This window comes from Symphalangus syndactylus, chromosome X (assembly GCF_028878055.3).
Source record: "Symphalangus syndactylus isolate Jambi chromosome X, NHGRI_mSymSyn1-v2.1_pri, whole genome shotgun sequence".
NCBI lineage: Eukaryota > Metazoa > Chordata > Mammalia > Primates > Hylobatidae > Symphalangus > Symphalangus syndactylus.
The window spans coordinates 58,017,331-58,045,041 of NC_072447.2; the positions used below are offsets into that span (position 1 = coordinate 58,017,331).

The 27,711-nt window shown below is 40.9% G+C and overlaps 1 protein-coding gene and 1 pseudogene across 4 annotated transcripts in view; both read right to left on the reverse strand.

Moving 5' to 3' along the window:
- EFHC2 (EF-hand domain containing 2) overlaps positions 1–27,711 on the reverse strand; it is a 201,627-nt gene that overhangs the window by 162,488 nt on the left and 11,428 nt on the right. For 3 of the 4 annotated variants that reach the window (XM_055267843.2, XM_055267842.2, XM_055267844.2), the window contains exon 2: positions 8,071–8,259. In XM_055267843.2, the coding sequence (XP_055123818.1) occupies positions 8,071–8,259 (189 nt within the window). Of the gene's footprint in view, positions 1–8,070; positions 8,260–18,383; positions 18,436–27,711 lie in introns of those variants that run through there. The other variant, XM_055267845.2, reaches the window with a different exon arrangement.
- LOC134736063 (ribonucleoside-diphosphate reductase subunit M2-like) lies at positions 4,806–5,962 on the reverse strand (annotated as a pseudogene).

Below are 27,711 nucleotides of genomic sequence, written 5' to 3' on the forward strand. Positions count from 1 at the left end.
CAATTTTTCCCCAATGTAAGGTTGCCTTCCCCACACTGCAGGATATAAAATATACACTTGGCCCCTGGATACTCAATGGTAGCAGCACCTCCTGGTCAGGGCTGGCCCTAGGGTGAGGTGATTTAAAACATCAAAATTAATGCAAGCCAGGCGTGGTGGCTCATGCCTGTAATCCCAGCACTTTGGGAGGCTGCGGGGGGAGGGGGGGGATTACCTGAGGTCAGGAGTTCGAGACCAGCCTGGCCAACATGGCAAAACCCCGTCTCTACTAAAAATACAAAAATTAGCCGGGTGTGGTGGTGGGTGCCTGTAGTCCCAGCTACTCGGGAGGCTGAGACAGGAGAATCGCTTGAACCTGGGAGGCGGAGGTTGCAGTGAGCCAAGATCGTGCCACTGCACTCCAGCCTGGGCAACAGAGTGAGATTCCACCTCAAAAAAGATAATAAAATAAAATAAAACAAAATTAATGCAAAATATCCAGGAGAAACAAAATATCAAAATGCCAAATTTTTAATAAAGATTGGATCAGTATTGCTGATTTTTCCTTTTGCCTCAGGCTCCAATTATAACTTCCATGGCACAGTTACTGATCTTGTCTTTATTTAAAATGTTGGCATTTTGTTCATCATGAATTTCTGGCATTAATTTGATTCTTTAAAATATTATACTAGCTTAATAATAGATAATAATAATTAGATAATAATAAAATATTATCTAGCTTAATTGCTGAGTTTGGGGGAACCCCTTAAATGTTGCACTGAAGGCAAGTGCCTCATTTGCCTTACCCTAGTCTGGCCCTGCTCCTGATCATTGTGACAACCCAAAACACCTCCACATATTTCCAAATACCTTGCTAGGTTGAGAATCTCTGAAATATGGCCTGATTTTTCTCACATAACTACAAGTCCAAAGAGAGGCAGCCTGGGCCTTAAACAGTAGCTCCATGATGCCAACAAGGACCTAGGTTTCCTTTATCTCTGTCATGCTCACAAGATAGCTGCTGTGCCCTAGGAATTATGTCCTAGCGTAACCACATCAGACTAATCTAGTTCAACTTTTACATAACAAAATCGTGAGTTGTTTTTCAGTTGCCGTGGACCCCAGGTTGAAGGTCATACAACCCGAGCATGCCCGGTTGAACCAAGTGTGCACAGGTGAAATCTAAGTGCTTGGGCCAAGGAACAGTTACTGGATTAAGAAGTGGACCCCATATGGCAGGATCCAGGAGCCAAAGAGATCGCGCTCTGGTGTCACCCCACAGCAGGATCCAATCAGATTATGCCTCCCAGCATCACCTCATTGCAAGATGCAATCAGATCACACCTCATTACACTATGCTTATAAAACCCGACCCAGCCCCCAGCTCCAGGAGACAGATTTGAGTGTTTCCTCCTGTCTTCTTGCCAATCAACTCAATAAACCTTTCTTGCTGCAAAAACCTGGTGCTTTGGCGTTTGGCTTTCCCTTGCATGCAGGTAAATGGACCCAGTTTGGTTCGGTAACACTAGTTCCAGACAGGAAAAACAAAAGGAGGGCAAAGGGCAGGAAAATCATACCTGCTGAGCCTGCTTTCATTAGAAAAATAGTAACTTTCCCAGGAGCCCCACCCAATAAACCTTAATGCATATATCATTGGCCAAAAGTGAGTCGTGCGGCCAGCCCTAGCTGCAAGGAGCCTGGGGAGGTAACACACTTAAGTGGGCACAATTCCAGCCTGCATAAAACTGTTCTGCCTATAACAAGGAAGGGTAGAATGCATAAAGGATAAACAGCTAGAAGTGTCTGCTGCAGGGGCCATGCGGGATAACAAATACTGGCTCCTTTTCGTGATTGCAAAAGGCATTTTCTCTGCTTGTAATGTGATAGTCTACTTGAGCAAGGCATTTTGGTGGTTGCTTTCAGAATTATGGATTAAAACCTGGAATGTTGTCTTAGGTTGGGTTCCATAGAGGCAGAGCCTGAAACAGGGATTTTAGTGCATGTGATTTATTAAGGGCAGACTCTTGGGAGAAACCTGTAAGGGAGTGAGGGAAGCAGCAAAGGAAAGGGAAACGAGCTGCGCAAGCAAGGAAGCATTCTCAGGTCAAGTGTAGACTTGGTCTGATGCACGAGGGGCTATAGAGCCTGAATCATAGCAAAGAATTATCCCCCCTTCAGGCAAGGAAGCTGACTTTTTTTTACCCTTGATAAATCAGTCAGTTATTAGCTGCCCCCTCTTGGGGGAAATGGGGGAGGCCAGTGTAACCTCTCAGGTGTCTCTGAGAGATGCAACTTCCATCAGCCAAGAGCAAGTCTCCAGAGAGGGTTACAGGTGTGAGCTGTTTGTCAAATCATTTGTCACAGCTGGGGGTGGGGGCGCACCACCACAGCATGGATCTGGTGGGCACAAAGAGCATCTACTAAAAATATTAATTTTAATACACTTTCCAAAGAACGGTCTTTATTTTTACTTTGTATTATCTGAGAATGTAATGCTAGATATATTGCTAGGATTAAAAGCTACTGGAAAAACTGGCAACAAGTTGAAAACGTCTTTTTTGTTTTGCCTTTCTTCATTTTAATGTTGTACAAGTATAAGGACCGTATAATCTGGATTAACTTTAGGTAACAATAACTTAAAAGATAGGAAAATGTATCATATTACAGAGATTTAAAAATTGACTATACCATAAATGATGAAGGAAACTAACAATAGAACAGTACAATGTTCAAATTGCGAATACAATTAACAAATGGGGCCAAAAGATCAACATTTATCTCTCATCATCTTTCATGCAATGTCTCAGCTTTCTTCTCCCAAACATAAAGACAGATTAATTCAAAGTAGCCATATTAAGAATATTTGTTTATCATGCCTGTAATCCCAGCACTTTGGGAGGCTGAGGTGGGTGGATCACCTGAGGTCAGGAGTTCGAGACCAGCCTGACCAATATGGTGAAACTCTGTCTCTACTAAAACACAAAAATTAGCCAGGTGTGGTGGCACATACCTGCAGTCCCAGCTACTCGGGAGGCTGAGACAGGAGAATTGCTTGAACCCAAGAGGCAGAGGTTGCAGTGAGCCAAAATCACGCCATTGCACTCCAGACTGGTAACAGAGCGAGACTTCGTCTCAAAAAAAAAAAAAAAAAAAATTATGTTTCATTCTGAAATTAATATTTGAATGGAAACTGTATTAATCATGGTTTCCTACTGAAGTTTAAGATTCCCCTAGATAATACTCAGATTTAGATAATGCTAGAATGAGACACTGGGTGATTATTTTGAAGCATGAACTACAGGTAAAATCTAAAAGGACATAAATAAAAAATTTCTGATTTAAAAGACATAGTAAATATAAATGAATTAACTCACACAACCTACTTACACACAAACAAAACTAGAATAAACAACTTGTAGGAACCACCTCTAGTTGATCTCACCACTTAACAGGAGAAAGATCTTAGGTGGGTCATTTTGTTTAAGGATGACTTGAAATTTTACAATACTACCTTAGCTCCCACATATAAGTGCTTTTAAAGCATTATCTCATTTAATTTAATCATAGCACATAAAAAAGACCTCAATAAAAAGAGACATATTCCTGTATTAAAAGACAAAAAAAAGGAAAAAAAAATTCTTCAATAATTTTTTCTTATCAACTAGAAGTTGGGGAAAACACAGTGAGAAATAAAATGGAACGGCTTCTCACACATATGAAGGCCCAGATCATGCCTAAATGTCTAGTGATTTAACTTAAGAAGCTCCTTGCCCTGAGAGATTCCTTTATCCCACAACACTCTACTCAGAGGGGGCAGAGAATCCCAGGACACTACCCAAGCCACAGGATAAAAACACAACCTGTCTTCTATCTGGCACCAACAGACTAATATCTATCTAAACACAGGACTGACTTTACAGTTGGTTAACGAGTATTTTAATTCACTAAAATAAAACTTAGAAATTACATGCCTAGTCTACACAAGTTTAACTTACTTTAGTCACTTAGTGAATTGTGAATTGGCTCCCATTAGTGGTCAGGAGAATGCTTTGTATTTGGTGTAGAAACCAAATAAATCAAGCTATTATCGCCTTGTGAGTACAAACAATGTTTATTTGTTTGTAAAGTGCCAGTTTTATATTTAAGTAAACATTAAAATCTGCATTGAAGCAGTGAGGCTGCTTCTTTCAACTTTCAACTCCCTGTGCTGGTTAAATGACTGTTTAACCCTGCTGTGCCAAGCTCACTAGAGGGTCACCCCTCACTTTAAAGCCAAGACTGCCATTGTCACTGCTATAGTAAGTCACAGCCAGCCAGGCCTGCTGGCAAAAGGTGATACTACCAGCATTATAAATAAACAGGACTGGTTGTGAGGTAGCTACACAGTTTTAAAGATGCTGTTAATGAACATTATGGACAATTCATGGTGTGGCTAGTTGATAACACTTCAGCTGATTTTTTTTATGAGATGGAAAAAATATCAACAAAATAAGGGCACATCTTCAGTTCATTTAGAAGTCTGCATCAGGCCGGGCGCGGTGGCTCATGCTTGTAATCCCAGCACTTTGGGAGGCCGAGGCGGGCGGATCACGAGGTCAGGAGATCGAGACCACGGTGAAACCCCGTCTCTACTAAAAATACAAAAAATTAGCCGGGCGTGGTGGCGGGCGCCTGTAGTCCCAGCTACTCGGAGAGGCTGAGGCAGGAGAATGGCGTGAACTCGGGAGGCGGAGCTTGCAGTGAGCTGAGATTGCGCCACTGCACTCCAGCCTGGGCGACAGAGCGAGACTCCGTCTCAAAAAAAAAAAAAAAAAAAAAAAAAAAAAGAAGTCAGCATCTAAGGTAAAAGAATTCTGTTGGACTTGACACCACTCCTATCCTCTGATACTCGCCTACTCTCCTCTCAAAGAAGTTAGTCTTTCAGTGAAATATTCTCCATAAAGTCAAATGGGCTCTCTACTCCGAAAACCTTGCTAAAACCCAGTTCCAGCATAAGTCTGTCTGCCACAAACTCAATGTATTGCTTCATTAGAGTGCAATTCATCCCAATGAGCTTCACAGGCAAGGCCTCGGTGAGGAATTCCTGTTCTATCTGAACAGCATTGATAATTATTTCTCTCACTCTCTCCTCCGATGGTTTGTGTACCAGGTGTTTGAACATCAAGCAAGCAAAATCAGTGTAAACCCTCATCTCTGCTAATAAATTCATTGGAAAACGTGAGGCCAGGCATCAGTCCTCGTTTCTTGAGCCAGAATATCGATGCAAAAGAACCGGAAAAGAAGATGCCTTCTACTGCAGCGAAGGCTACAACACGTTCACCATAGGTGGCCTCTTTGTCCCCAATCCAGCGCAAGGCCCAATCTGCCTTCTTCTTGACACAAGGCATCGTTTCAATGGCATTGAAGAGAAATTCCCTTTCTTTGAGATCTTTGATGTAAGTGTCAATAAGGAGACTATACATTTCAGAATGTATGTTTTCCATGGCAATTTGGAAGCCATAGAAACAGCGGGCTTCTGTAATCTGAACTATTTGGCTAAATCGCTCCACCAAATTTTCATTTACTATGCCATCGCTTGCTGCAAAGAAAACCAGAACATGGGATATAAAATATCTCTCCCCGGGCTTCAGGGATTCCCAGTGCCAATGTCCTTGGACAGGTCCACCTCCTCGGTGGTCCAGAAGGAAGCCTCCGCCATCTTATACATCTGCCAGATACCATGGTACTCGATGGGAAAGATGACAAAACGGCAGGGGTTTCCTCTCAGCAGCGGCTCATCCTCCACGCCAGGGGCACCTGCTTTAGTTTTCGGCTCGCGGGCTCCTGGAAGATCCTCCTTGCAGTCTTGCTGGCCAGAACCCGGGTCCCGCTCAGGGCCAGGGGCCCGTTCTTCTTGTCGACCAGGCTGAGCCCCCTTCAGCGGCAAAGAGCTACAGCTGCTGCGGCTCCGTGATGTGCAAGAGGGGACGCGCACGGAGAGCATGGTGGCGGCGCGCAAAGGAGAGTGAGGGGCCGGGACCGGGAGGCTGGGACGGGGTGCACCGAAAATGTCTCATTTTTAAGACAAATGATTAACAGGTGTTGACTTGTTTTTGTTGAACCGCTAATGTAGAAAGTGCTTTATAATTTGCTTGGGGTATTAATCAGGATTTAATCTGTAGTTCACAGTCTCATCAGAGCACGTAAATATTTCAGTCTTAGTGTCTCATTTAAAGCTCAATGAATACTTAATAGAAGTTGACCAACAAAATAACTGAAAGAATTATGTTGCATTTAGTTAGACCTGAAATGAGCAAGCTCTTCATTTTCTCAAGTAGTCTGAAGCTAAAATTATTCCAGATTCATGAAATATTCTACGTAAGTAATTAAAGGCCTGCAAAATAGGCTTGAAAGGGACATATTAAATATGGAGAAAAACATGAAATGACTTTTCGACTTGAAATGCAAGAGAATAGTTTAATATTAATACATTGTGGCCTACGATACTTATTCAGTAGTGGATTAGTTTAAAATATTGTCGATACCCTCTTTTTTACATGAGGTAAAAATAGAATCTTTTCTTTGGCCCATGCAAAGTAAACATCCTATAAGATTGAGAGTAACAGAAAACTATGCATAATCCACCCAAGTCAGTCAGCCCAGAATTGTTTTTTAGCTCTAGGTCCAGCACTGAGACAGGTACTGAAAATAATCCAAGAAAAGAATATTGGCCCATGTTGAAAGGAGAAATGGTTTCCCAGGAAGGAAGCCTCCCTGTGGTCTGTTATATTACTATAAGTGTCAGAACTAGGCTTCAAAAAAAAATGTGCACTCTAATTGATCTACCCTATCACAGATGATCTACCCTATCACAGATGACATGGGGATGTGTCAATTTGAGGACATTTTAATTAGAATCAAAGTACTGCCAACCAATCCATGTTAAAAGCTGCTAAAAACCACCTGGTAAACTTAGCATGCTATGGTTTCAATTCTTTATCTAGTCCTGAACTATCTTTCAATTACAGGACCTAAAATAATCTAATAACTAGTTCTTTCTGGAGAACAGGACATTGGGCTGTGATACAGGGCTATCTGATAAACACAGCATATCCATATAGCTGGTCGCCTTTTCTTTCCTTCGATCTTAGCCTTTTTAAAAAATATTCAAATACATTCCCTTTTCTAACTGCCAATATGTCAATATGTATATGTGTGTGTATGTGTATAGAAATATACATTAAAAAATTCCAACTCTTGTCTAATAATGGCATCACTTCCTTTCACTATTCTTCTTGCCATATCACATTTTAGCCCTTAGGGATGGGGAATCATTACTATGGTTTATTACTAATTAGTATGGAGGAAAGAAGAGAAGGCATTTTTCTATTTCTATTTAAAGCCACATTCAGACTCAGACACAATTATTTAGTCAATGGCAACTCAAAAGCAAAAGTGACAATCTGACCAGACTCTTAGTGTCTATAGGACAGATTATCCTGTCCAGTGAAGGAGATGAGAGAAAGGTTAATAAGCATTAGCCAAGAAAGATAAACATTTGGCATTCTGCAACCAACGTGCCTGATAAAAAAGAGCAGAGCAAGAATAATTTTTCTTTGTTTAGGATACTTTTGTTCTTGAATTTATCTTTTCAGAAGAACTAACCTTAGTCAAAAGAAGCAAAATTTCACTCAGGAGGAATACGTTTAAGAGATCTATTATATAACACAATACTATAGCTAATAACAATGTATTGTACACTTGAAAATTATAAGACAATAGTGTTTTCATCACAAAAAAAGAGAAGCACATGAGGTAATGCATATGTCAATTAGCTCAATTTAGCCATTCCATAGTGTATACATATTTCAAAACATCATGTTGTACACCATAAATATATACAATTATGTTTGTCAATTTAAACAAATAAAGACAAGGGGAGAAACACTAAAAATAAAACACTAAAAATAAAGGCAATAATAAGTAGAAAAGGCAAAAAGAAAAAGAACTAGCCTTAACATTTACACTGAAGACTCCTACTTTCTCAAAACTAAATTATTTAGCATCTGTAAAATGGTAAGACTGCATTCCTCCCAGTGTCATGTGACTTACCTGTTTATCAAAGGCTACCCATGATGGTACATCACTTCCATCTCCTTTAGGATATATGCTACATTTCGGCTTTATCTTTTGCCCCAGAAGTGGTTCTCCACCTATTCCAGGCTTTTCATCACTCACCAACATCATAACATTGTTGCAAAAGCCCCAATGTTGGGATTTGTGAAACTTCTCCTTTCCCACCTGTGAACATAAGAGACAACATAAAATAGCCAGTTACTCTTTATGACTTTTCTAACCTGTTTGTAAAATGTCAACACATTTTCTTACCATGTATTTTTCCCTCACAAAATGCAAATAAAGCGGCAAGTAATTATGATCAATCTTTATCCATAAAGTTGTGTCACATTCTTAAATTTAATTCATTTTAATCAATTCAAAACATTGAAAAGCAATAAACATAAACCTAATGTTCCATGCTATATAAAACATTAAAAAATTACTATTACTGCAAGTAAATATTTAGAACATTAGCTTGCTAATTGGTCTTTCCTACTTGTTTGCCAAGAATGCAAACAGCGAAAAAAAAAAAAGAAAGAAAAAACTGCTCTGCTTCAGAATAAAAAGTGTATGTAACTGTTTTCCACAGAAGTCTAAACATTATTTTCACCAAAACAGAGAACAAAATCTTTTCCTCATTAAAGTTAATGTAACAGGAAATTCTTCAGAGCTGACATTCTCCTTTAATTGCAAAACCTTAACTCCCACCTTTTCTGGTGATCTGGAGAGAAAGGAGAAGCACAGATACAACTAGCAAGGGTTGGCAAGGACATGGCCAGCATCAACATTTGTGCACTGCTGGTGGGAAGGTAAAGTAGGACAATCACTCTGAGGAGCGATGTGGCAATACGAGCAAAGAGAGAGGCATATATGTCCTATGGCCTAGCCAATCCACTCCTACAGAAGTATCTTTTCTTAGGCACAAGGAACTGCATATCAGACTATTTGTTATAGCATTGTTTGCAAAAGTGAAAAATAGGAAACCACTGAAATGTCTACCCAATAGCAGAAAAGATACATTTCTTTATAACATGGAATATTAATACAGAGTCTAATGTGTAATATATCAATATAGACAAATCTAGGCCGGGCACAGTGGCTCACGCCTGTAATCCCAGCACTTTGGGAGGCCAAGGCGGGAGGATCACCTGAGGTCAAGAGTTCGAGACCAGCCTGGCCAACATGGTGAAACCCCATCTCTATTAAAAATATAAAAAATTAGCCGGGCATGGTGGTGGGCACCTGTAATCCCAGCTATTTGGGAGGCTGAGGCAGGAGAATAGTTTGAACCTGGGAGGCGGAGGTTGCAGTGAGCTGAAATCATGCCATTGCACTCCAGCCTGGGCAACAAGAGCAAAACTCTATCTCAAAAAAACAAACAAACAAACAAAATAGACAAATCTCAAAAACTGTCAGGCAAAAAATATAGGTAGCTGAAGTACACATAAAATTTCACAACACATATATAAAGCTGGAAAATACTCAAAAAACACGGTAATATTTATGGATAATACATACATAGAAATGATAAGCAGCAAATTCAAGATTATATAATGTTCATGATAATAAATGAACACTCATATGCCCCACAGCCCTGCATAAAAAATAAATACCTCAGAGATAACTGAAGCTTTATCTCAGAGCTCATAGCCCTGCCTTCCTTATCCAGAGGTAACCATTATCCTGAATTTGCTTCTTTAATGTTAGCATATTGCCCAGGACTGTATATAGCCAGGGCAATAGCCTCTTGCAAAACATGATGCCTTGGCAGAGAAGTCTGATAGGGTCAAAAAGACCTCATTTCCTTTTGTGGTAAAGGCAGCCTGGAAGAATGAGGAACGCCTGAGCAGCCCTCCCCAGGGGAGTCAGGGCCAAAACAGCTGCCTTGGGCAGATAACAGCCTAGCTCTAGGGCTGGGAGAGGAAAGCTAGATGCAATGGTTAGGATGGTGAGCTGTAGCTGGCTCTGCCCGTTAGGAAATCAATTGTCACTACCTCCACCATTCCCTCCACTCTGTCTCTCTCTCTGTCTCTGTCTCTCTCTCTCTCACATATACACACACACACACTTGCTCACACATACAATCAGATCACCACAAGTCAGTCCCAGATCCCCATAAAACAAAGCAAAATTTGGGTTTCAGAAAACGAATCGTGGAATAATATAGAATTTAATAATGGTATACTGTCTCCTAAAGCAAGTAACTCCGAGTAATCACAAAGTCACCTCGAACCAACAAATGTTTCTTAAGTACTTACTATAGTCCTAACTTTGTGCCAAATATACGAGTTAAAATAAGCATAAGACTCAGCCCCTGCCCTGAAGAAAAAAACCCACAATCTTGCAGAGGAAGCAAGATTTAGATATATGAAATGATACCGTCTGGATGTTTGTCCTCTCCAAATCTCATGTTGAAATGTGATTCTCAATGTTGGAGGTGGGGCCTGGTGGGAGGTGATTGGATCGTGGGGGCAGATCGCTCATGAATGGTTTCACACCATCCCCTTAGTGATAAATGAGTTGTCGCTCAGTTAGTTCACATGAGATCTGCTTGTTTAAGAGTCTGGGACCTCCCCCTTCTCTCTCTTTCTCCCACTCTCACCATGTGATACACTGGCTCTCCCTTTGCCTTCCACCATGATTGGAAGCTTTCTGAGGCCCTCATCAGAAGCAGATGCCAACACCACACTTCTTGTACAGCCTGCAGAACCATGAGCCAATTAAGCCTTTTTTTTAATAAATTACCCAGCCTCACGTATTTCTTTATAGCAACATGAGAACATCCAAATACAGCAACCAACTAGAAAACAGTACAGCTACCATTTTTGACCGCTTACTATGAGCTGGATGCTTTGCTAAGGGTTTTATATCTCGTTTATTATCTCATTTCATTATCACAGAACTGTTTTAGCAGTGTTATTACTGCCATTTTTCCAATGAGGAAACCAAGGCAGAGAGAGGGAGACTGGCCCACCCAAGGTTACACAGTAACTAGTGGAGCCTGCATCTGAACCTAAGATCATGTGACCCTAAGCTCTGGTAAGTGTATGGCTAAGTGTATGGCTGACTAGAGCCATACACTGATGTGCTGGAGCAGTAGTGTTGAGGTTCTGTGGATAACTGGATACTATCTTGGGCCTGGAGGAATGAGATGAATTAGATAGGAGAGGAGAGGCAAGGATGTTCCAAGCAGGGTTATGAGTGATGTACTGCAGCTGAGCTGACAGCACCTAGGGAGAGGGGCGAATCTAGTAAAAAAGAAAGTCAAGGTCAAGTTTGGAAGGAGGATGAGCCAGAGTAGAATATATAAGGAGGACTATGTCATGAAAAGTCTCTCATGTAAATATCTTAAAAGTCTCCCTCATCAGGCCACTGGAATATTTACTAAGGCCTAATACCGGCCAGGCCCTATTCTAGAGAGTATGGTATAAAGATGAAGTCACAGCCAGCCTTCCTTCCCCTGAGGAGCTTTCTCCACTACTCACAAGTTTCCTCCATGGATCTAGGTTTCCATAATCACATGGAAAAAGCCCTTGCCACCATTGAAGGCCTCATTCAGCTACCTGTCCCCCAGAATTCCACAATTTGTTCATGTGTACCCTCCTCTTTGGTCAGACCACATCTTACAGCTTATAAGGTACCTTAATGTCTATTCAAAGTCATGTCCCTGGTCAGACTATACCTCTGCACAAACCCCTCTCCCCACCAAGGGTCAGCTCACATCCCACTACATAGTCATCCCTTCTACAAACATCTGGTGAGCATCCATTGGGTGCTAAGTTGTGAGAGACTTTGGGGACATGGCCTTGGGCAAGCCACAGCTCCCAACTCTAGAATAGAAGCTAGTCTCTATGGCTCTGGATTTGGCAATGGGTTTCATACATGTGGCACCAAAAGCACAAGCAACAAAAGGAAAAATAAATTGGACTTCATCAAAATTAGAACTGTGTGTCAAAGGATACTATCAAGAGAGTGAAAAAACCCATAGAATGAAGTTTGGGTGAGGTGGCTCAAGCCTGTATCCCAGCAACACTTTAAGAGGCTAAGCTGGGAGAATCACTGGAGCCCAGGAGTTCAAGACCACCCTGGGCAATACAGTGAGATGTCATTTCTAAAAAACAGAGAAACCCAGAGAATGACAGAAAATATTTGGAAATCATATAAGGGTCTATTATATAGAATATATAAAGATTCTTACAACTCAGCAAAAACACAAACAATTGAATTTAAAAATGGGCAAAGGATGTGGTAGACTGCCACGGTTACTACTTGAGACTGTCACCACAACAGTTACTACTATTACTACTTGAGACTGTCATTACAACAGTTACTACTGTTAGTACTTGAGACAGTCATTACAAGAGTTACTACTGTTACTACTTGAGACTGTCATTACGAGACTGAACGAAGGGGGACAAACATAGAAATGAAAACTTAAGACAAAAGAAACTTTTAAAGGAAGGGTCTGGGGAATAAGAGAGCTCCCTGCTTCTAGTGAGCAAAGGCAGCCCCCCCAGAGCTTCCACAGTCCTTCATATTTATTGGGTAGAATGAGCACAGAGGAGGAGGTAATGATTTGTCAGCTCCCTAACTGATCACAGGTTCATATTATTACTAACAGGCTTCAGATGTACCTAATCACAAGAAACGCTGCACTTGGGGCATAACTGCCCTCAGCATTCCTTCTGGGTGGCAGACGCAGTTTGTCAGTTTGCCAACATTCTGCATTTATGAGAAACAGTTTGCTGTTTACTTATATAGCCTCCAGTGGTATACTGAGTTGACCACGACCCTCATTCTTTCAGCCAGTAACGAAAGGACTTGAATAGACATTTCTCCAAAGAAGATATACACATGGCCAACAAGCACATGAAAATATGTCCAATGCCATTAGTCATTAGGGAAATGTAAATCAAAAGTACAATGAAGCCAGGCACAGTGGCTCACACCTGTAATCTCAATACTTTGGGAGGCTTAGGCAGGCAGATCATTTGAGTCCAGGAGTTTGAGACCAGCCTGAGCAACATGGTGAGCCCTTGTCTCTACATAAAATACAAAAATTAGCCAGGCATGGCAGTGCATGCGTATAGTCCCAGCTACTCGGGAGGCTGAGGTGAAAGGAGCGCTTGCGCTCATGAGGCTGAGGCTGTAGTAAGCTATGAAGCTATGATCGCACCACTGCACTCCAGCCTAAGCGACGGAGACCCTGTCTCAAAAATAAATATATACATATATATATACAAACATATAAGGTGATAACGCTTCACATTCACTAGGGTGGCTATAATTTTTTAAAAATGAAAAATAAATGTTGGTGAGGATGTGGAGACATTGGAACTCTCACACCTTGCTGGTGGGGATGTACACTAGTATGGCTACTGTGGAAAACAGTTTGGCAGTTCCTCATTAAGTTAAACATAGACTCATATGATCCAGCAGTTGCATTCCTCAGTATATTCTCAGGAGAATTGAAAACATACATCCACAGAAAGAAACTTACACATAAATGTTCATAGCAGCATTATTTACAATAGCCAAAAGGTGGAAACAACTCAAATGTCTACCAGCTGATGAATGGTTAAACAAATGCGGTATATCCATACAATGGAATGTTACTCTGCCGTCAAAGGTAACGAAGCACTGATAACGTGCTACCACGTGGATGAACCTTGAAAACATTATGCTAAGAGAAAAAAGCCAGATACAAAGGGCCACATATTATATGATTCCATTTATATGAAATATACAAAATAGGCAAATTCATAGAGACAGAAGGCAGATTAGTGGTTGCCAGGGATTGGGAGGAAGAAAGAATGGGGAGTGACTGCTTACTGGGTACAGGTTTCCTTTGAAGTGATGAAAATTTTCTTGAAATAGTGGGGACAGCTGCACAGCATTGTGAATGTACAAAATGCCACTGAATTGTATAATTTAGATGGTTAAAATGGTAACTTTTATACTTTGTGTATTTTACCACAATAAAAAAGAAAACCCCAGCCAGCATGAGATTCACACACCACAAATGAGCTATATGATGACCAAGCCCAGGGATGGGCAGATTCATGAGGCCTTCCCTGACCACCAGCCCTTCGTCGTGTACATGCACCATAATATGTGCACATACTCGTGTTTGATTTGTCTCCTCAACTAGGTGAAACATTTTTTAAACTCTGGGACCATGGAGTGTATTTCTTCCTTTTTCTACATCCCCTCACCATCTAACATATTGCTGCAGATACAGGAAGCCCATAAAACTTGAGTGGTAGATTCACTGGTTGCCAAATTGAACATTGTGGTCTGGATCAAATAGGCAACAAGGAGCCATTAAAGTTTCCCGAGGGACACAGGGACAATATGAGGCAGCAAGTCTGAAGACAGATCCTCTAAGAGTGGGCAGGGTGGGCTGGAAGGGGGAAGGTCTGAAGGCAAAAGACTTTTTTTTTTTTTTGAGACGGAGTCTCACTCTTGTCGCCCAGGCTGGAGTACAGTGACGTGATCTCAGCTCACTGCAACCTCCACCTCCCAGGTTCAAGCGATTCTTCTGCCTCAGCCTCCCAAGTAGCTGGGATTACAGGTGCCCACCACTACACCTGGCTCTTTTTGTATTTTCAGTAGAGATGGGGTTTCACCACGTTGGCCAGGCTGGTCTTGAACTCCCAGGCTCAAGTAATCCGCCTGCCTCAGCCTCCCAAAGTGCTGGGATTATAGGCATAAGCCACTGCGCCGGGCACAAAAGACTTTTAAAGAGGCCACTGCCATATCTTAACATGAAGATCTTCAACCAATCTTAAACTGAAACTGATTAAGCAAGCCACAGCATGCCAACCCTTACGCTAACTGTCTCTGCACACAAACACCCAGGCCTCACTCTTTCTAGGGATGCCACCCTAGTTGGTAATGGAGACGATTTCAGAGGGCACGCAAGAATGTTCATCTTCCTCTATCCTCTTCCTTTTGATTAAGGCAAGGGTAAGTCTCAATTTGGTAGTACTGACTATACCTCCCAAATACTTGCCTATAAAAAAGAAAGCAGGCCTCAGGCTCCTAACTTTTTGTAGGCATCAAATCTAAAAACACTGTTTTGTTTTCATTTCCTTTTTTCTTACCATGACCTTCCACTTAGATCAAATGATGTGGTTTTCATTTATGGTAAGGATATAAAGTTTCCCTTTTAAATATGTTTTAGTTTTCCAAAAGTGATTCAATTCACAGAGAGATATTAAGTAAATAATGGATCGGTTGGCATGTAGATATATTTTTTAAATTCCAAAGATAGCATGTATGCTTCTAAAGTTTCACAGCCTCTGATCCTATCAAAAAAAAGTCACAGGAGTAGATAAGTTTTTATTTATTTAATTAATTAATTTATTTATTTATTTTTATGAGATGGAGTCTCACTCTGTTGCCCAGGCTGGAGTACAGTGGTGCAATCTCAGCTCACTGCAACCTCTGCCTCCTGGGTTCAAGCGATTCTCCTGTCTCAGCCTCCCAAGTAGCTGGGATTACAGGTGCATACCACCACAACCGGCTAATTTTTGTATTTTTAGTAGAGACGGGGTTTCACCATGTTGGCCAGGCTGGTCTTGAACTCAACAGTCTCAGGTGATCCACCCACCCTGGCCTCCCAAAGTGCTGTGATTACAGGCATAAGCCACCGCAACTGGCCTGGAGTAGGTAAGTTTAAAGCACCTGGGAGGAGGGCAGGAATTAAGAGACAGAGAATAGTGATCCAGGAAGCAATGTGACCCTCGGGACCTGTGTCACATCCACAGTGTTCAGGAGCCTGGAGCAGAACAAGGGAGAAGGCACTGGAATTAACTGGCAGGCATAACAAAAGGGCTGGTAGTAGACTGAAGATACTTAGAAGGCTCTGGCTAGAAGACAGAGTGAAGTGGTGGGATAAAGCCATGCAACTAAGCAAACAAAAGTGACTGCAGTCAATTTATGATTTCCATATTCACGTGGGCCCTGTCTCTCCTTGCAGTACTGGCTTACTTGTGTCCCTGGTAAGTCAGTGATCAACAGCATTAGCCTCTCCCTTCCATGGCCTCCTTTCAATGAACTCATAAAGACACTCAAGTCTTTCACCTCTTAGAGGAAGAAAAGCCTCCTTCAGCGCCCTTAGTCTTGCTTTCATTACCATCTTGACTCCCTCCCATCCTCTATCTTCATGTTTCACAAAACAGTAGTCTGCAGTCACCGAGAGTCCCTTCTCCCCTCTATTCACTCCTGCACTCTGGATTATCATACAACCTCCCCTGTTAGACCTTACCTGGCAGGACACCACATTATTCTGGTGTTTGAAAGGTCTAGAGTCCTCTAACTTGAGATATGAGGTTAAGAGTATAAACAGGGTCCAGTGCCTTAGAGGTTTAAGGAACACTGGATTTTGTTTTGAGCAGGGCATAGAAAGGATCGCTCTGGCCACAATACAAAGAACTGGGGATATTGCAATAGTCCAGGCAAGAAATGATAGTAACCTAGACCAGGGTAATAGAAGTAGAGACAGTGGAAGTGATCAAGCTCTGTATGTATCTTGAAGGTAGAACAAAAAGGATTTACCAATAGATTAGATGTAGGGTGTGGAAAAAGAGATGAGTTGTTAACAACTCCAAGTATTTTGGCCTGAACAACGAGAAGAATGGAGTTTTAGGCGCTGGGATGTAGAATGGTGGGAGAGAACTTAAATGAGAATTCTGGAGGTAGGAGGCAGGCACAGGAGTCCAGAATTCTATTTTGGACGTGTTACATTCAAGATACCACTCAGACAAGCAAGTAGAAATGCGGACTAGCAGGTGGATATGGGAGTCTGAAGTTCAAGCAAAAAGTCGAGGCTGGATATAAAAATTTGATATACATCAGTTGATGGATGGTATTTAAGGCTACAGTGCTGGAATGAATGATGATAGTGCAGAAAAGAAGTCCAAGACTGAGATTTAAAATATCCCAATGTTACGTGATCAGGGAGATGGGGTAGAATTAGCAAACAAGACTAAAAAGGGGCAGCTGGTAAGATGGGAAGAACACCAGGAGAGTTTAGTATCATGGAAACTACGTAAAGAAAGCATTTGAAGGAACACACGACTAACTGTGTTAAATGCTACTAATAAGTCAAATGAAGATGAGGTTTGAGACTTGACCCTCTGATTTGGCAACATGAAGGTGGCTGGTGACCTTGATGAGAATGGTTTCAGCAGAATCATGGGGATAGAAATAGCTTGTGAACCATATGGCTCTTTGAACAGCTCTAGGTAAGGTATTGCAAATCAAAACTCTTGAGTTTCTAGTATTTATAATTTCCTTAAAATAACCCAAGCTCAGAAAAATGCAAGAAACAAATAAAAGATCATCTAAATGTCATCTCTTAAAGTCTTCTCTGACTGCCAGAGGCAGAACATTCTGTTCCTGCATAGATCTTCTATTAAAGTCTGGAAGGTTACCCTGTCTTTAACTATTTAGGAACTTACCCTTTCCCCTCCCCCACCCCCAGCTGTATCACCAGGGCCAGGCCAAGTGCCTAGAACAGAGAATAAAATGTTGTTTAAAAAATAATACACGTGCTCCTTGAAAGGGCAGCAGTGGTACAGACAAACAATCTCACAAGGTTCATTCTTGATTCATTCATTCTATACCCACAATTCCTGTACAGCCATCACTGTACTCAGCATATTATGGTATAGTTTCCTGTTTATATACTTGCATTTTATACTAGGCTTTGTACTTTCTGACAGTAAGGACTATAGGGCCTGGCACATAGTAGGTGTTCAATGAGCATCTATCGAATGAACAGAACATAAGCTGTGGATTATTTTCAAACAATCAGATATTGTCAGCTGATCTTTCCCTGTTCATGTTACCTGGCTTAGACCCCCTTAAATCTAATAATCAAACATTTGGAATGGAGAGCAGCACCAGGGAGTAATAGGGTCATAAAGGATAGGACAGGAGATCTGGCATCAGAAGCTTGGCATTCACCTTCCAGCTTTGCCTCTATGGGCCATGTGATGCTGAAGCAGTCACTTTACTTCTCCAGAGGCTTGCCATGTCTAAAGTGAGAATAATAATACCTGCTTCACGAGACAGTGGTTAGGACTAAGTGAGAGAATATCTGTGCCTGTGCCTGCCTGTTAGCATTTATTATTTTGTTTTCTCAAGAGGAAGGACTTAGTATTGGCTTTTAGAGAGAACTGAGTCAGAGCTCCAATAAAAAGGGACCAAGTACAGGAGATCGAGACCAGCCTGGCCAACATGGTGAAACCCTGTCTCTGCTAAAAATACAAAAATTAGCCAGGTGTGGTGGCACGCACCTGTAGTCCCAGCTACTCACGAGGCTGAGGCAGGAGGATCACTTGAACCTGGGAGGTGGAGGTTGCAGTAAGCCGAGATTGCACCACTGCACTCCAGCCTGGGTGACAGAGCAAGACTCCGCCTAAGAAAAAAGGGACCAAGTATGACTCCCTTATTAACCAACCCAAGAGCTTATATGTTCTTTTCCACAAATAGATTTATAGATTTATCTCCACTTTTATGACATTATTGGCCATAATAATATTTGCTCCATGAACATACACAAATTATCTGATCTTCATTCCTGGCTTAAATGTCACTTTTAACACTGTTCCTCTTAGTTCCATGGAAGCAGGGCCACATGTTAAATGTTGAATAAGAAATATTCAACATTTAACACAGGGCCTAACAGGTATGAGTCAATAGTTCTTCAACTTAAACATACCATCTATTTTTAAGATTTATTTTTTGGGCAACTCACTGTAGCAAACAGCTGACCCTATGTATATAGATTAGGGTTATAGGAATTCAAAGGAGTATACTATGGAGCAGTCGATGCCAGAGAAAAAATCATGTAGAATTTGAGTCTTAAAGTGAACCTTGAACCATGCACTGAATTTCGGCAGAGTAACAGACACTGAAACATGTTGAAGGACCAGGACTAGACCCAGCTAGATACAGGGGCATTTCCTACACTATTGGGACATGAACTTTGAAGAGTTAATGTGGAAATTAATCCATAGAGAGCCTTAAATAGCAAAATCAGACACTTAAACAACATCTTACATGGTATAAGGCTCATTTCTGCTAGTATTTCTAAAGGAGGCTGAAGAGGTGGATTGAAATTCAAGAGCTCTCCACAAGGATAACCTTCCTTTCCTAGTCACCACCACAGCTGCAAGAGAAAGAAAAGGGGCTGGAAAAAACAAGGGCAAAAGAGGTATGCCTGAAACTGCCTTTGCAAAAATTATGACAGTAAAAGAAATGTGACCTAACTGACTCCATCCTGCTTCTAACCTCCAAGCTGCCCTTGTTCTTTCCTGGACACAGGCCGAACTAACTTTGGGAGGAGTTGATAGTTTAAATTTGAAACAAATATGATAACAGCCCCTCCCCAAAACAAACCCCTGCTCCTTGCTTGGGGACCAGATCACCTTTGTAAAAATAATAAATTAGCCACAAGATTGGAAATTATGGCTTAGGAATCACGCAGCCTGAGACCACAGATTTCTAACCTCCCCAATTGCTCCCAGAGATAACATTACTATTATAAAACCTAAGACTGGTGTTCAAGATAATTTTCAGGCCCTGCATTCTGATGGATCAGCTGGAACCACCCAGACAGGTAAACTGGCTCATCTGTTCTGTGGCCCCCATCCAGGAATTGACTCAGTGCAAGAGGGCAGCTTCAATTCCCTATGATTTCATCCCCCAACCAACCAATCAGCATTCCCCATTCCTTAGGCCCCTGTCTGTCAAACTCTTTTAAAAACTTCAGTCTCAAAATTTTCAGGGAGACCGATTTGAGTAATAAAACTCTGGTCTCCCATTTAGCTGGCTCTGAGTGTATGAAACTTTATTGCAATTTCTCTGTCTTGAGAAATCGGCTCTATCTGGGCAGTGGGTAAGAAGAACCCATTGGATAGCTACATGCTTGCTTCTTTGAGGGGCAGCAACCACTGCACACCCACCCCCCCACCCCCCACATACACACATACACACACACACACACAAAATTGCTACAAACTCTTACCAGCATATCTTTGTCCAGCTATAATAGTAACAATAACTAAGAATATATGATGAGGCCTTTTAATTTTAAACATTAAAATCCACCAAGGCCAACAGAATTGTGTGGAAGCATGTGGGTCCCATAAAATCCAACAATGCTACAAAAATTGAGGAGAAACCAAAATATATCAAAGTCAGAATGCAGTTCATTCAACCAAGTTGCTGCTAAATTTATGAGCAAATTCTCCACCCAAAGAGTATTATCCAGATACTTGTTAAATATTTCCAATTCTCTTGCTAAATAAAATAAAATCAACCACGCCTAATTATTTAAAACAATGCTTTTAGCATGAAAGGAACTATTACTAAAACCTCTCCAAAACTCTTGGCTTGTGAGTTGTGAATTCACACATTCAAACTCAAAACAACAAAACACACACACTTTTTTTTTAAGTTCAGTGATGCCAATTGCTATGGTTATTCTAATTGACATAGCATGCAAAACTCCATTTTTGTACTATTAGAGTATCAGCTTGAAATTTCAATTCAGAATTCTATCCCTTAGAAACTAACACGTTGAGAATTTGTTTGATATGATGTAACAGTCCATAGGGCACTTGTTTAAAATGTTTGCCCCCACGCACACACACCCCCACACACTTACACAAACTTGAGATTTGCCATTATAGCCTCTTAAGATGGCATAGCAACCTGCCTTTGCCATAGTGACTGTGAATTGGTACTCAGTCTCAATTCAAGGAAATTAGCAAATGTCTTAGCAAATGATAAAGTTAGGAACATAACTATTCCTAGATCCTAGATCAGTGCTCCTTGGCATCTCAACTCCCTGATTCCCATTCCACCACTGTTGGAAAGGTGGCAGCCAAATCCAGACTCTGCTTCATATCAAATTAAAAGCTAAAATCAGCACCCCTTCCTCGTTGCTAAAAATTGGAAGGGCAATTTTATCACATGCATAAGTTGATTAATCAGTTAGTTATCAAGGCCGCTACAGAAACCATAAAGTTAATCCAAACTGAGAAGCTGGCTATAGTCATCTACATCAGGAGCTGTTGATCTGTTTGCAACCTCTATTTCAGAACTCCAGCACAGCAGTCTCTTGTCTCTTTCTAGCCTACACTCAAAAGCCCAGATGCTTGACAACCACAAGACAAAGGCAGGTAGTGTGAGGTGCTTGGTAAGAATGGGACAGCTTACTAGGACCACCATGAGCTAGATAAGCAAATATAAATGTCATTTCTATTGCCACAATAGCTAACAATTGTAGCACTGTTCTAAGCACCTTAGAAACATTAAACTTTTTTTTTTTTTTTTTGAGACAAGGTCTTGCTCTGTCACCCAGGCTGGAGTGCAGTGGCGTGATCACAGCTCACTGTGGCCTTGACTTCCTGGGCTCAAGCTATCCTCCCACCTCAGCCTCCTGAGTAGCTTGGGACTACAGGTGCACACTACCACACCCTGCTAATTTCTGTATTTTTTGTAGAGACGAGATTTCACCATGTTGCCCAGACTGGTCTTGAACTCCCGGGCTCAAGTGATCTGCTCACCTCGGACTCCCAAAGTGCTGGGATTACAGGCGTGAGCCACCATGTCCGGACACATTAAATTCTCTTAATCATTGGAAGTATTAAAGGCTGGAAAGGGGAAGGAGAGGAGGTGGGGAGAGGTTGGTTAACAGATAAGAAATTACAGTAGATAGATGAAATGAGTTCTGGTGTTCTGTAGTACTGTAGGATGAATATGTTTAACTATAATTTATTATATATTTTCAAAAAGCTAGAAGAGAGGATTTGGAATGTTCTCAACACAAAGAAATGATAAATATTTGAGGTGATAAATATGCCTGATTTGCTCATTACACCTTGTATACACATGTGGAAAGACCACTCTTTATCTCATATATACGTACACTAAAAAAAGAAAACCCCAACAGAAAAATGGGCAATGGATTTGAAAAGGCACTTCGCAAAAAAAGGAAATGGAAATAGCCAATAAACATACTAAAATATAGTTAACCTCATTAATATATGAGATATGCAAATTCTTTTAATGCTCTTAATCCTCAGAGAGAAAAATCTCTGAGTATATTCTATCATCATCCCTATATACATGAGGAGTCTGATTTTTTTTTTTTTTTTTTTTTTGAGACAGTGTCTCACTCTGTAGCCCAGACTGGAGTGCAGTGGCACAATCATGGCTCACTGCAGCCTCGACCTCCTGGGCTCAAGCGACCCTCCCACCTCAGCCTCCTGAGTAGCTGGGACTACAGGCGCATGCCAACACACCTGGCTAATTTTTGTATTTTTTGTAGAGACAGGGTTTCACCATGTTGACCAGGCTGGTCTCAAACTCCTGGGCTCAAGCGATCTGCCCACCTCGGCCGCCCAAAGTGCTAGGATTACAGGCATGAGCCACTGTGTCCGGCCTAGATGGGGATTCTGAGAGACAGAGTTTTAGTAATTTGCCCAAGGTCACTCAACTAGTATAAGTGGTGAATCCAGGAATGCAAACCCAACACCTGAGCCCTTAAGCAATAGGCCTCATATTCTTTGTGCCTTTTTGAGAAAAGTAATAGATGTCTCCTTGTTTAAGTCATCAGGGTTGAATTGTTACTTTTGCTTTTGGCAAATATAATAGCAAAAACATCCACCATGACCCGGAAGGGAAGAAATAGACCAGATAATTGGATCTAGACTCAATCCCTTAAAAGCTGGGGAAGTATTAAAAGAGAGTGCTGTAGAAATCCCTCTACAGTCACTAGCAGTTACTGGAAATTTGGGAATTGAAGAGAGACAGTTAATATTTCAATAAACGTTAACAAAACTTATTTTTCTATTTTTTTGAGTTAATAGAAAAATTTGATACGGAATTATCTAAAACTATCATTCTTACATATTTCTGCCTGATCAGGTTCTGGACTAATTTGCTTCTATTCTGTGAATAGTGTGGGGTTTTTTCCTCCCTCATCTAATATTTATTTAAAAATTCATTTATTCTTTCCTTTTTTTCTGTACTTTTATGGAGAAGAAAAAGTCATTCAGCAGATACTGTGAACCTCCCAGAGAAAATAACAAAATTGCCTCAGGTATAGTGGGATCTAAGAGTGTAAGACTATAAGAGCATGAAAGCCATCATTACTTATTAATTAAGCTAAATCACTCAAAAACTAACCCCAAATGTGCAAATTAAAAAGGCACGTCAAAGAAAACCTCAAACATTTTTTAAGCTAATTTCCTCTCTTTCTAAAACTAACTTGAAAAAGTGTTGTGCTCAAGATTCTTAGCCATCAACTCAATATAACAATAAGATTGATTTTATATATTTAATAATGTATTTAAATCAGTAGAGTGAAAAACAAAATTTAAATCAATAAGATCTGGAGATCTGCAGAATCTTTCTCATAAGGGTCTGATATTTTTGCTCTAAATAATTCAACTTAAGGTACCAATCAATAAAGAGAATTCTAAAGATTTTACCCAAAGTAAGTTGAAACCACTGGCTCATGGTAGCTGATTCGTGCAGCCATTCCCAAATTCCTTCTCCCTTGCAAGTCTCCATTTAAAAACTCCAGAAAAAGCTACACACTGCACTTGTTTCCTCTGCCTCTTTTTAGGAGTCTGTTTTGGAATTCTACGAAGGATTTTTGCTCTCTTGAGCCAAGGGACAGATGCAGGTCACGTTCCCCTCATTCACCTCTTCTTGCCTTGAAATGTATATATGATCCCTGGAGCTGCAGCAGCCATATTGGGATAATGGGCAAGATTGCAGAAATGCTGGCTGAGACAATGTTGAGCCTCTAAACATGTGCCAGCAGCCACCTACCTCTGAAGCAAGAGAATAGGGTCTGGAGGCAGGGAACCTAAGGCCAATTCACGCTGACTTCTTAGAACTAAATCAAAAGGAAAACCACAACTTTCCACACCTAAGTAACAAAAAGACCCAAGGGAGGCTACTCCCTTAGCAATCTCCCCGTGACCCCCACCTTTTTCTGCATGACAGATGGAAAATTGAAAGTATCTGATTGGCTGCAGAAAGCAAAAAGTATCTCTGATTGATTGCAGAAAGTTTGCATAGGAGTGTAACTATGTAACTTCACTTTAGCCTCTGATTGGTTGCTTTCCACAACCAATCAGATGCTTGCATAGGGTGTAACCTTTGTAACTTCACTTCAGCCTCTGATTGGTTGCTTTCCGCAACCAGTCAAACTGATTGCTGGGCCACTACTTCATTTACGTAGGGTCTATGTCAAGTAACCAATGGGAAGCCTCTAGAGGGTATTTAAACCCCAGAAAATTCTGTAAAGGGGCTCTTGAGCCCCTATGCTCCGCCCGCTCGCAGACTGTGGAGTGTACTTTCATTTTTAATAAATCTCTGCTTTTGTTGCTTAATTCTTTCCTGTTTTGTTTGTGCATTTTGTCCAATTCTTTGTTCACAATGCCAAGAACCTGAACACCCTCTGCTGGTAACACCTCCAGGCTTCCTACTTGGTGAAAAAAATAAATCCCTGCTTGTTTAAGCCTCTATTAGTCAGGTATTCCATTACTTTCAGGAGAAAGCATTACAAACTAACACATGCAGTCTCTAAAAGGTATCTTTTAATTTTTTTTAGCAGAATAAGATTATTAACTGATCTAAAGAGTAATTTTCTTTATATATTAGGAAAAGCAAAAAAAGACAAATAATCTCGACAAAGAAAAATAAAGTAGGAGGAAGAACTGAACCTGATATTAAGGTTTACTATACAGATACAGTAATAAAAACCGTGTGGCAATGGCAGACAGATACAGCGACCAATGGAACAGAACAGACAACTCAAAAGACAACCCACACGAATATGCTCAAATGGTTTTGTAAAAGATTCAAAAGCAATTCAATGGAAGGATATCCTTTACAACAGATGGTGCTTGAGCAACTGGGCATCTATAGGCCAAAAAAGTTCATCATGACCTAAATCTCACACCTTAAATAAAAATTAACTTAAAATGGATCACAGAATTTTTTTTTTTTTTGAGACAGGGTCAAACACTGTCCCCCAGGATGGAGTACAGTAGTGTGACCACAGCTTACTGCAGCCCCCATCTCTCAGGCTCAAGCCATCCTCCCACTTCAGCCTCCCAAGTAGTTGGGACCACAGCTGCACCCCACCACACCGGGCTTTGTTGTATTATTATTTTTGTAGAGTCAAAGTCCCCTTATGTTGCCCAGGCTTGTCCTGAACTCCTGGCCTCAAGCAATCCTCCCACCTCAGCCTCCCAAAGTGCTGGGATTATAGGCGTGAGCCACCATGCCCGGCAGATCACATTAAATATAAAATGTAAAACTATAAATCCTTTAGAAGAAAACAACAACATAGGAGGCCAAGCACAGTGGCTCACACCTGTAATCTTAGCACTGTGGGAGGCCGAGGCAGGTGGATCTCTTGAGTTCAAGAGTTTGAGACAAGCCTGGGCAACATGGTAAAACCCTGTCTCTACAAAAAATAAAAAATAAAAAAATGAACCTGGTACAGTGGTGCACACCTGTTGTCCCAGCTATTGGGGGGCTGAGGCAGGAGGACTGCTTAAACCTGGGAGGTTGAGTCTGCATTGAGCCAAGATTGTGCCACTGCACTCCAGCCTGGGCAACAAAGTAAAACCCCATCTCAAAATAAACCATCACAGGAGACAATCTTCATGATATAGGGCTAGGCAGTGAGTCCTTAGACTTGACACCAAAAGTGCAACTCACAAAAGAAAAAACCGATAAATTAGACCTTATCAAAATGAGAAACTTTGGCTCTACAAAAGATACTGTTAACAGGATGAAAAGATAAGCCACAAACTGGGAGGAAATATGTGCAAACCACATCTCAAAGGACTAGTATTCAGAATGCATAAAGAATTCTCAAAACTTAACAGTAAAAAAAAAGGCTGGGCACACTGGCTCATGCCTGTAATCCCAACTACTTGGGAGGCTGAGGCACGAGAGTCACTTGAACCTGGGAGGCAGAGGTTGCAGTGAGCCAAGATCATGCCACTGTACTCTAGCCTGGGCAACACAGTGAGACTCTGTCTCCAAATAAATAAATAAATAAATAAATAAATAAATAAATAAATCTTAGTAAAAAACAATCCAATTAGAAACGAGCCAAAGACATAAACAGACATTTCACTTAGCTGGATATACAGATGACAAATAAGCACATGAAAAGATATTCAATTACTTAACCATCAGAGAAATGTTAATTAAACCCACCATGAGATATCACTACACACCTATCAGACAGCTAAAATAAAAATAGTGACAACACTAAATGCTGACCAGGGTGCAAAGAAACTAGATCACTCATATATTGTTGGGAATGTAAAATGGTAATTTGCTCTCAAAAATAGTTTGATAATCTTTTTATAAAATTAAACATGTAAGTATCAAATAACATGCAATTGCACTCTTGGGCTCTTATCCTAGAGAAATGAAAATGTATGCTCACACAAAAACCTGTACATACATGTTCACAGCAGCTTTATTCATAATAGCTAAAAATTAGAAATAGCCCCAATGTCCTTCCAAAGGCAAATGTAAAGAAATTGTGATACATACATGATCTACTACTCAGTAGTAAAAATGAATGAACAGTTGATATATGCAACCACCTGGATAAATCCCCAGGGACTTATACCAAGTGGAAAAAACAAATTCCAAAAGGTACATACTTTATGACTCCATTTATGTAACATTTTGAAATAGCAAAATTTTAGAAATGGAAAACAGATTCGTTGTTGCCAGGGGTTAGTAATGGTAGGGTTGGGGGAGTTGGTGGAAGGGAGTGAAGTGTGGTTATAAAAGGACAACATGAGGAATCCCTGTGGTGATAAGACTGTTTTATACCTTTACTGTGGTGGAAATGTATACATTTCATCACATGTGTAGGTTAGACTAAATACACACACACAAACATACAAATGAATACAAGTGAAGCTGGGGAAATCTGAATAAGATCAGTGGAGTATATCACTGTCAAGATACTGATTGTGATATTATACTATGGCTTTGAAAAATGAGCTGGATGCTGTAGCTCACACCTGTAATCTCAACACTTCAGGGGGCCAAGGCAGACAAATCACTTGAGTCCAAGAGTTCGAGACCAGCCTGGGCAACATAGCAAGAACCTCCAACCCTAGAAAAAATAATTTTTAAAAATTAGCCAGGTGTGGTGGTGTGCATCTGCAGTCCCAGCTACTCAAGGGGCTGAGGTGGGAGGATCGATTAATCCAGGGACGTCGAGGGTGTAGTGAACTATGATCATGCCACTGCACTCCAGCCTGGGTGACAGAGCAAGACCCTATCTTAAAAACAGAAAGAAAAGAAAAGAAAAATGTTACCACTGGGGCAAATGGGGTGAGGGTTAAATAGGACTTCTCTGTATTCTTTCTTAAGTGAATCTACATGTTAATTTACAATTATCTCAATAAAAACTTCAATTTAAAAAAAAAAGGAAAGAGAAGGTCCACTTTCCTTGGTCACTAGGAGAGGCTCTACTCACGTGCCTTTTATAAAGTTTAGGTCTGAACACAGGTGAGCGACAAATGACTAAACTCTAACCGAAATGATATGGAA